This window comes from Plectropomus leopardus, chromosome 19 (assembly GCF_026936395.1).
Source record: "Plectropomus leopardus strain MGB_pleo_1.0 chromosome 19, ASM2693639v1, whole genome shotgun sequence".
NCBI classification, from domain to species: domain Eukaryota; kingdom Metazoa; phylum Chordata; class Actinopteri; order Perciformes; family Serranidae; genus Plectropomus; species Plectropomus leopardus.
In genome coordinates this window covers 27,920,434-27,935,388 of record NC_142194.1, presented here as the reverse complement: position 1 = coordinate 27,935,388, position 14,955 = coordinate 27,920,434, and the positions used below count along the sequence as shown (strand labels likewise).

The 14,955-nt window shown below is 37.8% G+C and overlaps 1 protein-coding gene across 2 annotated transcripts in view; it reads left to right on the top strand.

The window, feature by feature from the left end:
• Positions 1–14,955, top strand: part of LOC121958979 (rho GTPase-activating protein 23-like) — an 88,175-nt gene that overhangs the window by 27,024 nt on the left and 46,196 nt on the right. The window contains exon 1 of one of the 2 annotated variants that reach the window (XM_088069887.1): positions 2,865–3,156. The exons of the other annotated variant lie outside the window; for it this stretch is intronic. Coding sequence (XP_087926013.1) covers positions 3,103–3,156 — 54 coding nt within the window. The 5' untranslated portion in view covers positions 2,865–3,102. Of the gene's footprint in view, positions 1–2,864; positions 3,157–14,955 lie in introns of those variants that run through there. 2 annotated transcript variants of the gene reach the window in all.

The following is a 14,955-nucleotide window of genomic DNA, read 5'->3' as shown; positions in this document are numbered from 1 at the left end:
ACATTCTACAATTACATCATAGGATGCTAGAACTGTATCCTTCTAAATTCATAAAACTTCTAGAACTGTCATTTTACAATTACATCATAACATTCTACAACAATAATATTCCAGAACAATAAACATTGAGAACTGTAAAATTCTAGAACTTTACACTAGATCTGTAACATTCTAGAAGTGTATTATTCCAAAATTACATCATAACATTCCAGAACTGTAACATTTTACAATAACATCATTGCAGTCTAAAACAATGACATTCCAGAATCCTGAAATTCTAGAACAGCAGGCTTCTAGAACTTAAACATTATGGTATCATTATAGAACTGTCATTCAACAATCACATCATACCATTCTAGCACTGTAACATTCTACAATCGCATCATAACATTCTAGAACTGTAGTATTCTACAATCACACCATTACATTCTAGAACTGTAACATTCTACAGTTACATCATGACATTCTAGAATTGTAATACTCTACAATTACATCAAAATATTCTAGAACTGTAACATTCTACAATCACATCATAACATTCTAGAAGTGTAACATTCTACAATCACATCATAACATTCTAGAACTGTAACATTCTACAATCACATCATAACATTCTAGAACTGTAGTATTCTACAATCACATCATAACATTCTAGAACTGCAACATTCCACAGTTATATCATAACATTCTAGAACTCTATCATTCTTGAATTACATCATAACATTCTAGAAATGTATCATTCTATAATTACGTTATAGCATTCTAATGTGCTTTTAGTTCTTTCCTTTTAGGAAACATCTACCAGGGACAACAAATGGAAATTTAGTGGATGGCTTTAATCTGGCTTGTTTACTTTACCTGTATGGTGATGTACATGAACTGTATCATTCTACACTTACCTTATAGCATTCTAAAACGGTGTCATTACACAATTACATCAAAACATTCTAGAACTGTATCAATCTGCAAATACATCATAACATTCTAAAACACTAGCTTTCCAGAACCCTACAATTCTAGAACTTTAAAATTCTACAGCTCTCACATTCCAGAACTGACAACATTCTACAACTGCATCATAACATTCTAGAACTGAAACATTCTACAATTACATTGTAACATTCTAAAACAATAATAATACTATAACTCCAAATTGTAGAACTGTAACAATCTAGAATCTTAACATTCTAGACTTAACAGAATTCTACAATTAAATCAGAATGGTTGAGGACTAACAATCCAGATTCTTAACTTTTCAAGCCATAACAATCAAAAACTGTTACATTCTAGAATCTCAACTTTCATGGAGCTCAGAGCATTCTGCAATTTCATCCTAAAATTCTAGAACTGTATTTTTGTAGACCTGGGTAGCACACTTCATTTCCTGCATTCTGGGGAATTTTAAAGCACTAAGTTATGGTGAAAATGTATTTTTTTTATGTGAAGGAAAACAAAAAGTTTAGGTGCCAAGTGACAGTTCAAAATGTAATGGCATATACTGCCGTAAGGCTCTCAGGCATTCTGTCCTGCTTTCAAATATTTATTCTTGTGTAGATCAACTTCTCTTATTTCATGTGATCTCTGCTGAGTCAGCACATAAGCAGGCATGATTTACTCTTTCGTCCTTGTATGTGTCTTTTGTTTGGAAAAAGTAACCTCTTCAAATGTGCATGTGACACTCATTCACATCAGTGACACATTAATTAATCATAATTAATTCATCAACCCCTGGACTTTAGTTTGTATGTGTTTTAGTGAGATGTCTGCTCATGTTCAAAACTTTTGACACATTCAAAATATAATCCACCTATCTGAGATCTCTGGGAAGTTGAGAATAAAGTTTTCTCATATTCTGAGAAAAAAAAGTTGTGTCCTACATTCTGCTGTGCACCATATTCTCAAATGCGCTCATAGGTGGGATACCTTTCCATTTTGGCACCATTCTAGGGTAAACAATGAAAAGCTGCGGGAATGCCGCTTTTTGCTACATTATCAAAAGAGCCATTTTTGCATTTTCAGCATACTACATGTGAATTTTTAAGTTTTTTTATGATGATCACAGTCTAGAATATGTCAGCGGCAACACTGATTTTTATACATTTTTTGGGTGGGGGCGGCAGTGTGTAATACTCACACTCATACCACTCTGCACACAAAGCCACTCCAAAATTGGGCTATTAAAAATATTATACATTAATATGATTTTCTTCTTTTATTGAGTTTATTTTATTGACCAAAATCAGTCCTAATCATAAATATCAAATATTCCTTAATTTTCTGAATTTTTACACTTTAAATGCCAGGTTTTTGACATGATACTGTTATGTCTTTAGATGAAAAAAACCCAAAACACAAAAAATAAATTATTTTTAATATACTACATGCAAAGTAGATTTTTTTGTTTTATTATAACAGCCTGGGATATGTCAGTGATTTGCAACAACATTGATTGTGACAGTGCACCAGTTGAAATAGCGTGTTCTACGTATGCCAAATATGGCAAAAAACGATGTCATCAGGTGGAAAATAGTAAAAATGACAAACTCCAAAACAAAAGCATAGAATGACACCCAGAAATAATACAATGCATGTTTTTATGCTTTGATGGCTGTTGGATCAAAAGTTGCAGTTTGAATGGGTTTTTAATGGCACATTTTTTTTTCACTTAACAGTCAGAATGTAACAATTGTTTTTCCTAAGCGTATTGTAGACTCATTGTAGGACCTGAGCCGGTAATTCCAAGATGAAACAAAAACACACAATCTTACCAAAATGTATGCCATATGCATGAACACAGCCAAAGTGATAAAAAAAATAAATAAAAAAATTAAAGTGGGTAAAATACGCCAAAAAGGGTTGATCCAAAGACGAACTCTTTATGCCTTTATTTTGAAGTCCAATTTGGCTGATTTCCGGTGCTATTGTGTCTGAATGTGCCTCATGACGCCGCTCGTAGCGGGACTGTTTACGTTGTAGAGAGAGAGGACGGTTCAGTGTGTGCAGGAGCCGCTATCACCGACAGGACTGTGCACAATGTTGACAGCAGAGTAGTTGTACACCGTTTCTTTGTTGGCTTTACACACACCAGACGCTGAGAACCCAATGAATGGAGTTACTTTCTGCCTTGTTGGAATTCCACCTCACACAGACACTGAAGTAAGTCCAAACTGAGGATACTCAATATAACATGTTGTGCTTTTTCTTCTCTATCGATTTCAAGTGTTTTATTTCGTTTATTTTTTGCTGCACTTCTGTGTTTTCTATTGTAAATTGTATTTTTAACCCTTCACACGCTGAACGTAGGCTATCTTCAAGGTGCTATTCTTCATTGTAGCTAAAGTGTGTGTTGGGTGATCTGCATAGAGAGCAAACAACGCACAGTCTTTTTACAAAGCCTTGATTGATCTTAAGTAGGACGCTACATGATTTTTCTTGTCATTCAGTCCTCATGGCCCATGTCTGCATCACAGTGAGGTGTCAGTTAGAGCAACTTCTCTCAGTATCCATAGGATTCAGCTTCAGCATGCATCTCCTCCTGCAGAAACACACCCTGTCCTGTCGGTCTCTGTCTTTGGAGATGTTCTCGTGCACTTGTCCATGTCTTATGCAACTTGTCAAATTCCCCAGCTTGAGAACAAAAGTGCAAGCTGCGGGCTGTCCTACCACAAAATGTTAAACCATGAATAAGTGATAACTTCAAGTGTTTTGTTTGAAAGCAAAGGGGGGTGAATGCCACATGCAGAATTTAATAACTTTCAGTTAGTTAACCTTTTGGAATTGTAGCCAATTGGTTTGATTTCTGTCAAAAAACACAGGGAGAAGGTAATAAGCAGCAAAAAGAAAAATGACTCAAAATTTTTCAAGAAATAAGTAAGAAGGCTAAAACAAATTACCTGAAAGACTGTATAAAAACAAAACAAAACAGCAATAACAAAAAACAGTAGGAAGGAAAAAAATAAAGTAGAAACAAACAAGGTAAACAAGGGCTGAAAAAAGGGATTGAAAATTACATTAAATAATATAATATAAAAATGTAATAATAATAATTATAAATTATTACATCATTCTTTTCTATTTCTATTGATTTCTTGATATCTTTCAGAAAGATAGACTGAAGGCAATGAGCATCAAAAGAAATCCCCCCCAAATTTGCAGGAATTAGGTAAAGAATAACAAGAATCTACCTGAAAATTAATTTAAAAGACGGAAAGAAAAAAAATAAAGAAAGTAGAGAAACTTTTACATTTTTTTAAAATATATAATTCTGATAATTATAAATATTATTTTCCCCATCTTTTTTCCCTAGACATTTTGCCTAGTTTTAGGAAAAATATTTTTTTTTAAATCTACTGATTTCTTGATATGTTTTTTTAAATGTTTGAAGAAGGCAATAAGCAACAGAAGAAGAAATGACTTAAAAGATAGCGTGAAATTAGTAAAATAGTGCAAGAAAATAACCCGAAAAAAGGTACATTTTTAAAAAATAAACAAATAAAAGCAACAAGGAAATTACTTGGGGAAAGTGCTAAATATAATAAATATGTTGTTATAATAATAAATAATACGCAATAATAATATGTAGTTTTTACCATAGCTTTTCCCTTGGCATTATTACCTGTTTTAAAAAAAAATAAAAATCTAAATCTACTATTTTCTTGCAGTTTTTGGAACCTGTATTACCAAGCTTGCTAATTGCCTTTTCCCCGCATATTTTGGGGGAATGCACCAATTGGCTTAGGGTTCAAAGGTTTAACTATTTGTGAAAGGCATCTAAAAGCAGCACAAGAAAAGTGGTGTGGCTCCAAGATTCAAAGGGTTAAACAGTTTCATGTCTTCAACACAACCCATTTTTTTTCCCACCAGCGGATCATAAATCATGCGCTGCGTTCTGTAAATAACTGAATAATGTCTCCATGATCTCAGGGAATGCGGCACATATTTGTATTTTTTTTTTTGCAGTGACAGTTTTACAGCCCCCCCAGTGCAGAGATGAGGTACGGCTGGGTGGGCAGAGAGACAATAAGAAATTGGGCTGGAATTCATGTATTTCCATATGCCAACCCACATATGCACAGTCAGTGACAGAAGGCACATTGTAGCCGTTAGTCCTCTCTCAGTGGAGAAATATTCATTCAATTATGACTCAATATTTCAGAAATATCTCCCCAGCCATCAGGACAAGCATGGAAATCGAATTTAACGGTGCATATTAATGAGGGTTGTTACTAATCTTGATTGTGACATTTTTTTCTTGTCGTCTCTCATCACTTTGATCAGTGCCATCACACAGCTCATTGTTGTTTGCCCGGAGCGTACGAGTTTGCCTCTCCGCTCTCTGTGTGGTTTTCATATTGTTCACAGCTTATTACTGTGGGATAATTGTGTCATGGCCCAGCTAGCATCAGAGTCATGGGTCATACACCAGCAAGTACTGCCATCAGTGGGAACATTTTCTTTTTCTTTTTTGAGATTTTTTGTGTGTTTTTTTGCCTTTATTGATGATAGGACAGCAACAGTATGAAAGGGGGAGAGAGAGGAGATGACATGTAGCAAAGAGCCGAGGCTGGAATCGAACCCGTGGTCACTGTGGCAAGAACGTAGCTTCTGTACATGGGGCGTCTGCTCTACCAACTGAGCCACCAGGCGCCCCAGTGGGGCCATTTTCAAATTAAAGGTGCCATTTTCATACAGAATTAAATACTGTTAAGTAACAAATGGAGAAAAAATCAGAATGTGTCCATGCACAGTTAAGTGGAGCTACAGTTATAGCTCAGTTTAATCATTTAATTGGACTACTGTTCTCGTCCCAGTGTACAAGCACAGGGGGAGAATCCATGTATTGACAGAAGTATGTCCGGACTCCGCCACAGTAGGTGGAGATATGCCTCCCTTCAGCTAGTTGCTATTGGACCTTGTTATGGTTAACCCATTACATCACATACCAAACAAGTTAGCAAGCAGCAGGTTGCATGTCGAACAGTGACATGGATAACTTTTCACAATGTACATTTTGTATGTACTTCTTCTTCTTTTGTGTTTCCTGTCTTCAACAAATTTATGCTGTTAGACATCCAGGTCAAAGCCCGGTGTGGGGACTATGGAGCATGTGTCTAGACCAGTTCAGGTCTGGTTGAGGCGTATACACGAAAGAGTAAATCGACCCCCAATGGCATGATCACATGTTCAACATGTACATGTGGTGGTGGGTCAAGTACAGTTTTAGTCGGACTAACAATAATTAGACTTTTTTTTTTTTTTTTAAATCATGTAAACGTACCGACTCATTCATTCATTCAAACTTCTGTTTAAGGCTCAAGGAATCAATGAAGGAGGATCCTCATTTTCAGTGATCCTGAGTATTAGGGCTGGTACCGGTACTTGATATTTGTTAGACCGAAATAGCCCAGTGCCACGTAGTATTGAAACTTCTCCAATCAACTGATACCTACATTTGATCGTTTATGTACCCATGTTTTCCCTGAAATGTCAAGTACTTACTAGTTTCTGTCGTTTATCCAGGGCCAAATCAGGGGGATCCCATGGAGTTCCGAGGCCAGAGGAGATATTTAATTTATCCCATGTGTTCTGTGTCTATCCAGGGGTTTGTTACCACTTGGTCAACCAGAGCTGATGAGCACAGGGTTTGAATAAGGGATGTCATATATGTATGGTATGCAAGTAACAGAATACAGATATATATATATAATCAAGTCAAGTCAAGTCAAGTCAATTTTATTTATAAAGCCCATTATCACAAAACATGGTTTGCCTCAGAGGGCTTTACAGTGTACGACATCCCTCTGCCCTTAGACCCTGTAAAGTTGGCTTAAGTTGCTAAAACTCAGAGACATTGATTTGACCCTGTGAAACCTGAGCAAATTGGCTTGATTTCTTTCAAAAACATGGAAGGAACGCAGTGAGCAACAAACGAAGAAATAACCCAAAAACTTGCAGGAAATTAGTAAAAAGTACAAGACAATTACTGGAAAATTATTTAAAAAAGAAAAAGACATGGAAAGTTAAAAACAAAGAAATAACCTAGAAAAAGTGCTTAAAATTTGAATAAATTTGTAACATGATTTTAAATATGTAGTTATGACAATTATAAATGCATTTTTTGTAAGTTTTTTTTGTTTGTTCCCCTAGACATGTTTCCTTAGCTTAAAAAAAAATCTACTAATTTATTGTGATTTGCATGCAAGATTTTACCTTTTTCCCTAGTTTTTGGAAGAAATCCTTGTGTGAGTTGCTTGAAAGCAGCACAAGGAAAGTGATGTCAATCCTAGTTTCAAAGGGTTAATTAAACATTTTTAAGTCGAAACAACTTCAAAAAATGAAGTAAATTTAATTTCACCTTAAGTAAACTTAACAATCAGAGATTCCGTCAACAAAAATTAAGATTGATGGTTATATTCTCTTGCATTTTTCAATAATGCATAAACTCAACTTGTCATATTTTACAGTGTTGGCAAAATTACAGATATGTATTACCACTTTCTCATCATCTGATAATGACCGTTAGCTGTACTCTTTGTGAATTCACAATTAGTGTAGTCATCCTGCTTTGCCACTAGGCCTATTTCCAAATGTCTGGGTTATCTGAGGCCCCCCCATCAGATTCTGTGTGTTCAGTGGAGCAGGCTCCTCTTGCCTTATATGTCCCGTACCAAGCTGCCAAATGTTGCCCTTAGCTCAGGCAGCAAGGGCTAATTAGTTAGTGCTGGTTTCACTTCATGTGATCATGAGTAAAACTGCGACGTTTCTCTTTCACAGCAGGCTTTCAGACAGGCCTGTTTGTTCTGTAAAGACTTGTTTTAGTAATGCATCAAGTATTAATGCAGCACACGGAGAGGCTGCAGGATGGCTTCATGCTTCTTTTGGCAGAGCTTTGTCTAATGTTCTCATCATGTTTGAATATTGTCAGCCTGCATGCTACTTCTCCTTCACTGATGTTTGATTTATTGTTTTTAGGAAATGTAACTGCCCCCAACAGAGGAGGGTCTAAGTTCATGGTCAGCTACCCAACAGCAACCACAGAGATAATAAAGATGTAGTGAGCACAGTGAGCATCTGTACTAGCACTCAGAAGGCATGGAGCCCAGTCAGCTTGATGACATAGCAGGACTGTATGCTAACTTTTTTTTTTTTGCTTTTTTGCATTGCTTCTACAGAGGTTGGTACTTTTGTAGCGCAGTCCAAAAACTGGTAGCACGAGTAATACTCATCTGTAAAACATCTTAACCCTTGAAATCTGAGCTAATTGGTTTCATTTCTTGCAAAAGGGGCAATAAGCAACTCAACATGGCCAAGAAATGAGCAAGAAACTAGGAAAAACGTAACTAGAAAATGACCGCAAAATAAACCAACAAACAAGAAATCAATGCAAAAAAGTGTATATGTGTGTGTGTGTGTGTGTGTGTGTGTGTGTGTGTGCGTGTGTATGTATATATATATATATATATATGTATATACATATATATATATGTATACACATATATGTGTATGTATATATATATATATATATATATACTTACACTACTTCCAACTTTAGTCCTATTGGTGCATAGGTCACGTAATTGCAGCTTTTACAATTAACGTGGGTTATACACAAATGACTGGCTCATCATTACGTGGGTTATAAACAAAGACCATTGCATTATTTTTATAGATACACGTACAAACAATGCTTGAGAGCAGCATTAGTCACTTGATGCTCTGATAGTAATGCATTAAAAAAAACTATTGAGTCTTAATTTTATTTTGCTTAAAAATGTCTTCAGAACCAAATCTACCAGTGGAATTAAGTTAGGGCTGGGCAGTATGGAGAAAATCAAATATCACAATATTTTTGACCAAATACTTCAATGTTGATGTTGCAACAATTGTAGTGTTGACTGTTGGTCTTGTCGCAAAAAATATTAAAGCTAAATAAATGCTTATCAGTAATGTGCATATGATGGCTAAGAGGTTAGAGATAAATAGTTGAACAGCTAGAACATTCTGGTAAGCTCAGAAAAATACACCCGTTAACTGTTGTGCATCCTCTAAAACTCAGAAAATACAACACTAATGATATTGCAAAATCCCCCCAAAAACAATATTTAGTCTCATATATAATATTGATACACTGCCCAGACCTAAATTAGAGTGTCATTTAAAATACAATAAATGTAGTTCAATGTTTTTTCAGAGGAGGCAATAGTGTCCTAAAGCAACAGTTTGTGGTGCAGGGGGCACTCAGGGCCACATGCAGCAGCTGTGGGGACCACTACATCAGTGAAACAGAAAGGCCTCTGGACAAGAGACTCAATGAGCACCAAAACCAGAAAAAACCTTAGTCTGTGAACACAGCATCCTCTGTATGTTTCAGTTTGTCTGTGTGCTGCATGCAGGCATAAAGATGAAAAAATGAGCCTGTTATGGGCAAATTCCTATAGACAGCATGATGAGCTCTGTGTTTTGAATCTGGTTAGCTGCATTAGCTGCTCTGCCTTACACTGACCTGGCAAGTTTGACAGGCGCTCTGTCTATTTTAGGATCTGTGTTTTGCTCTGAAACATGTGGAAGTGATGAAATCAGTGGATAGCAGACGCAGCGCCTGTCTTTGATGTTGCCCACAGAAGCAAACATCTTCAGCAAGGTTTGGATTCAACAGAGGTGCTGCTTTTCTCATCACAGTTTAATCACAGTGTTTTACACTGGATGGTGTGAAGATTTCAAAAATTCCACATTTGAATATGTACATCAAACTAATTAGACAACATACAGATTTGGTGTGCATCAGATATGTTTAGTTGTTTTATTATGATACTGAAAACAGCATATAAGTTATGAGTTTCAAATACAAAACAATGTACAAAAGGATATGAAAGCGCTATTGGAATATATATACATATATATATTTACTGTTTGGTTATTCATTGCACCACACTCTTGGAGCACAGAGCATACACTGGGCACAAATAGGGGCCGCACTGAAAGTGATACTTAACCGTTCCCTTCAGGGTTGTCAATTTTGGTAAATCTTACTTTGCAAACGCCAATACTCATTAACTGGTTACTAACCTATTAATATTTATGTTGTTTTCAGTATCATAATGAAAGTATGTCCTAAATATATTTAATGCACGCCAAATAATCAGTTTGATCACAAAATGAGCATTCCCCCCACCGACACTGCTTTTTTTTTAGGTGCTAAACAAAAATCTTGTTATATATCTATCTCACTTCTTCTTTTAATGTGAATCTTGCTGAGTATTAGCGGTGACTGTGCTTAGCACTAGGTATGAAGCCAGATGAGCTTCTGGTGCCACTTTGACACTTTTGGCTCAGTTCCACCACAATAAAGCCAATCAGAGCAGTAAACAGCAGATGAGCCTCTGCAGATAAAAGCAGTCAGTGACTGAAAACTAGAAAATACTATATATATCTTTGCTGTATATTGTACCATCCTTGTTCTGCTCTTCACTCATCATACATATATATATATATATATATATATATATATATATATATATATATATATTCTAATAGCGCTACTAATGAACGGCTAAGCTTCAAAACTAGTAAATGTGTTTGTGTTGGCAGATGTTGTAATTGTAACGGGCTGCGGAAGGTGTGTGGAAAACCCTGCCAGCACTTAACAGGAGAAGTTGCCTAACAAAAACAATAGATCCATCATTCATATGTAGTACCATGTTGAGTATGCCAAACCCAACCCAACCCCAAACATAAATATTTACCCCGGCATTTACCCCGGCGGGTCCTATCAGGCTCAGGTCAGGTATCCGCACTCTAGCTCCTATACAAGCAATAGTATTTCATCATATGACCATCCAGGTGAATGGACAAATCATTCAAACCCCACACAGTTATATTTGTGTCTGAATTCTGAGAGTGCACTGAGACAGTTTGAGTTTCCCTACTCCCATAGTAACAAATAATCCCTCGAGCAATCAGATTAGAGACAAAACAGCCAATCACAAATTGCCTTCCCTAATTCTCTGATTGGCTGGAATTGTGGCACACTGTAATGCGCTGTCAGGTTAAGCGGGCGCAGGTAAAGTTCAGAGTGCACAGAGCAGGGATTTTAAAAGAGGTCAGATGAGAAAAACTGAGTGAGAGAGGTTATTGTTGTGCATTTTAATGGATATAGAAAAAAATACATCAATTTACTGAGAGCAGATAGATTTTTGTAAAATCAGATTAATTTATTCTCAGTTTGATGATGTTTTTAATTTATATGTGGGTGAAAAATCATATAATCAAACATATATGCATCAATCATGTCTCATATAGAGACGAGATCATAGTTGAGTATTTGTGTGCTTAATGCAAACACATCTGCAGACTTGGAGCTTATGTGAGACAAACGCCCGTCTGTCTTTTTGTATCTGTATGTATTAATGCATCAGGAGACAGTTAGTGAGGTCTTTGGGAGCGAGTGGTACCTGATACTAACAGCACAGGCCAGCAGCTGGGTGCCCAGATGGGGCCAGACCCTCCCCCAGAGATCCAGCTGGAGCGTTCTGGATTGGCAGGGTAAAAGGGGAGCATGTGTACAATCCACACACACACACACACACACACACACACACACACACACACACACACACACACACACACACACACACACACACACAGACACACACACACACACACACACACACACACACACACACACACACACACAGAGAAACACACACACACACACACACACACACACACACACACACACACACACACACACACAAAGTTAAGAGAGGACAGCAGCAGTAATTGACTGCACCTGATCCCTCCTGAACACTTTCTTTCTGTTCCATTGATCTCTTTGCATTCCACTACAACTGAGTGAACAGAATTTTCTCAGTTGCACTTTTCCCTGATTTCACCTCTTTTTTCTATATCTGAGAGTGTTTTCCTCTTTTGCTAACACACACACACACACACACACACACACACACACACACACACACACACACCATTCCACTGTTGCAGTGTAATCACCAACACTCTTTCATTGACACATTCCTGAGCAGCCCACCTGTTGGAAGAAGAATGGTCCAGTGTGTGCAAAGTAACCCCCTCTCTCTCTCTTACAGACACACAAACACACACACACACACCTTTCCTCCATGGGTTTAGGTGGGAACCATCTGCACCAAACGAGGCTGCACTGGTCCCATGTCCGACCTTTCAACCTTGACCCACACAGGATCTACCCACATCATTCCTCTCTTTCACACACACACACACATACACACAGACAAACATGCAGTACACACAGCTTAACAGAGCTCCATTGTCACACATTTCACAGCAAGTCTCAGCCTGTCCGTCCCCCCAGCCCCCCGCCTTACACACATACACACCCCACCCATTGAACAGCCCCCTCTCTGCTATACAGTACAGAGCCAAGCCGCCGAGTCTGAAAAGAAACACAACACAACAATGACTGTTCCCCATCTGCAGCAGGCAGCGTGCTCCCTGTCACTCATGACCGGCCACCGATGCGTGCGCGCGCACACACACACACACACACACACACACACACCACCTCTGCCTATAATGTGAGGAGGGGAAGTGCTCATTAGTTCAGGGACTCTCCATCATTGTAACTGGGGAAGTCAATTAGCAATATTGCTTTTTTAGAGCAAATTTCCTCATTGCTTATAGTACTGGCTTTCTCCCACTAGCTGATATAGAGAGCCAATGCAATGTGAGATCTCTACCTGATTACACTCCTATTGTACCAAGTGGCAAATTATGGTGCGATATGATAAATGACTGTCTTTCATCTTTTTTCTCAAATTTGGCCTCTGATGGACAAAGGAGGGTAGAGCAAACTTAATTTAAAATATTTTTTTTCTTTTAAATACATGTAGGTCCCTTTCTATCATTCTGCTTCAGGCTGTGATATCCTGAATTATAGTCCTGATTATGAGTCAATTTTGAAAAATTCTGGATCCAATTATACCCTTTTCCCACCTAAATTATGGCATGCACGCAGGTTTATTAATCGCGAGTAAACCCACTTAAAAAAGGCTATAGACTACTTTCCCTTTGCCAGGAGAGCAGAGCTGTCCACACGGCTCTGCAGCAGACAAGTGTGCCTTTCTGTGTGTGTGTCATAACTTGGTCCAAACACAACCCAGGAGCAGTTTGTGACTCGCAGGGTGAATAATTGATCTGTCTATCTGTTCAGAGCTGATCAGATCTGATTGATAGATAACTGGAGCAGCTGCTGTGAGTGAATGCAAACTTTCAGACCCAGCAGACTGAACAGTTAAGTTTCACTTTCAATGTGCCTGAAGTTCTGCTGCTCCATCTGTGCTCAGAGTACACTCTTTGCTCCTATAGGTGGAATGCATAACTGAAGGTATATATATTTCAATAGCGCTCCTAATGAACGGCCCAGCTCCAATAATAGAAAATCTATTTGTGGTAGCAGGTGTTTTAGTTGTGGCAAGCTGCCACACATTCCTTAGACAGACAAAATATTAACACTGTAATTCAAGTTTCCAAGTGGCCCAACCTGCATGTCTTTGGACTGTGGGAGAAAAGTAAAAAACAGCATGAATACACCACACAGACACTGTCCTACAACTGTATTTCAATGTATTATTGACATAATATTAGGGCTAGGCAATATATCCCTGTTGTATTGATAATGTGATATGAGAATAGATATCGTCTTCGATTTTGTTTTTGTTGCAATATAATGTAGGCTATTTGTGGTCCCTGCTTGGGAACCAGCAGTTCACAGGATGTTGACAGACAAAGACAGAGATCCAGAGAAAGTGTTGTGAAAACTGAAGTTCAGAGTGGCTATTTACTGCTTTTGATTTAGTTGCTTAGTACACTGGACTTGTAAAACAAAAGCTTAAATCAGAGCCCTTATTTAGAACAAAGATGTGATGTTTGTATGTGATGCAGCAGCCTGTGTTGTCTTCAAGCCAGAAAAAAACAGAACCATCGCAGTGTTTAACCCAAAATGAATCACTGACGGGTGTCAGTAGGCTACACCTGAGGCCAGCATATGCATCACACACACCAAATGTATTCCACAATCCCAAAGACCACAAAACAAGCTCTGTTTTTCAGTCTGAGCGTATTTGTGAGAGACAAAGAGAGACAGTGGACAAGCTAATTTAATGATACTGACAAGCTGTTTAGTATTACACATGAACCCACCACGACAGCTATAGCAGTAAAAACATGAGTAGATACCAAATATATGAGAAAAGATTAGACTTCACAGGTGTCCGTGCAGCACAGAGGAGGCCAGTCGCCAGGGGAAAGTGTTGGCATTGTACATTCTTGCCGACCATGAATATGTTTGCATGTTCTGTATGTGTCATCAACTTTTCATGAGTTGACTGTATCATCAGGAGGTGGATGGGATTGTGGATGTTGGGGTCACCTTGTAGGATGTTTCTAGCATTTTAGCACATTTCTCAGATTTTAGGACATTTCTAGGACTTAGGGCATTTTGGGGATTTTAGCAGATTTGTATGATTTTATGATATTTCTAGGACTTTAGAATGTTTCTAGGAATTTAGAACAATTGTAGGATTGGGATTGGGAAAATCCTAAAAATATCGTAAATTTTTAGGATTTTAGGGGCTTAGCTAGGACTTCTGTCAGGGGGTGGCGAGGGATCATCCACTGGCACTTTCTTTGATGAACAAGCTCCATTTTGATGCTTTTTTTATGCGCTCTGGCATCTTCTGTATATTAAAAGTGCAAAAACCATTCCCAGTGTGATCACTTTATTTTTATGCTGAATTAGAAAATGGTTGATGGACCACCCCTCATTCCTATCGAGGAGCCAGATTTGGTCCATGGCCTATAGGTTGAGTATCAAAGTGTTTGAACTTTTCTGAGTGGCCACGCAGGGGTTAAAAGTCTGCTGTCATGGAGAAGGGTGAAAAAACAATAATCATGATAATGCTG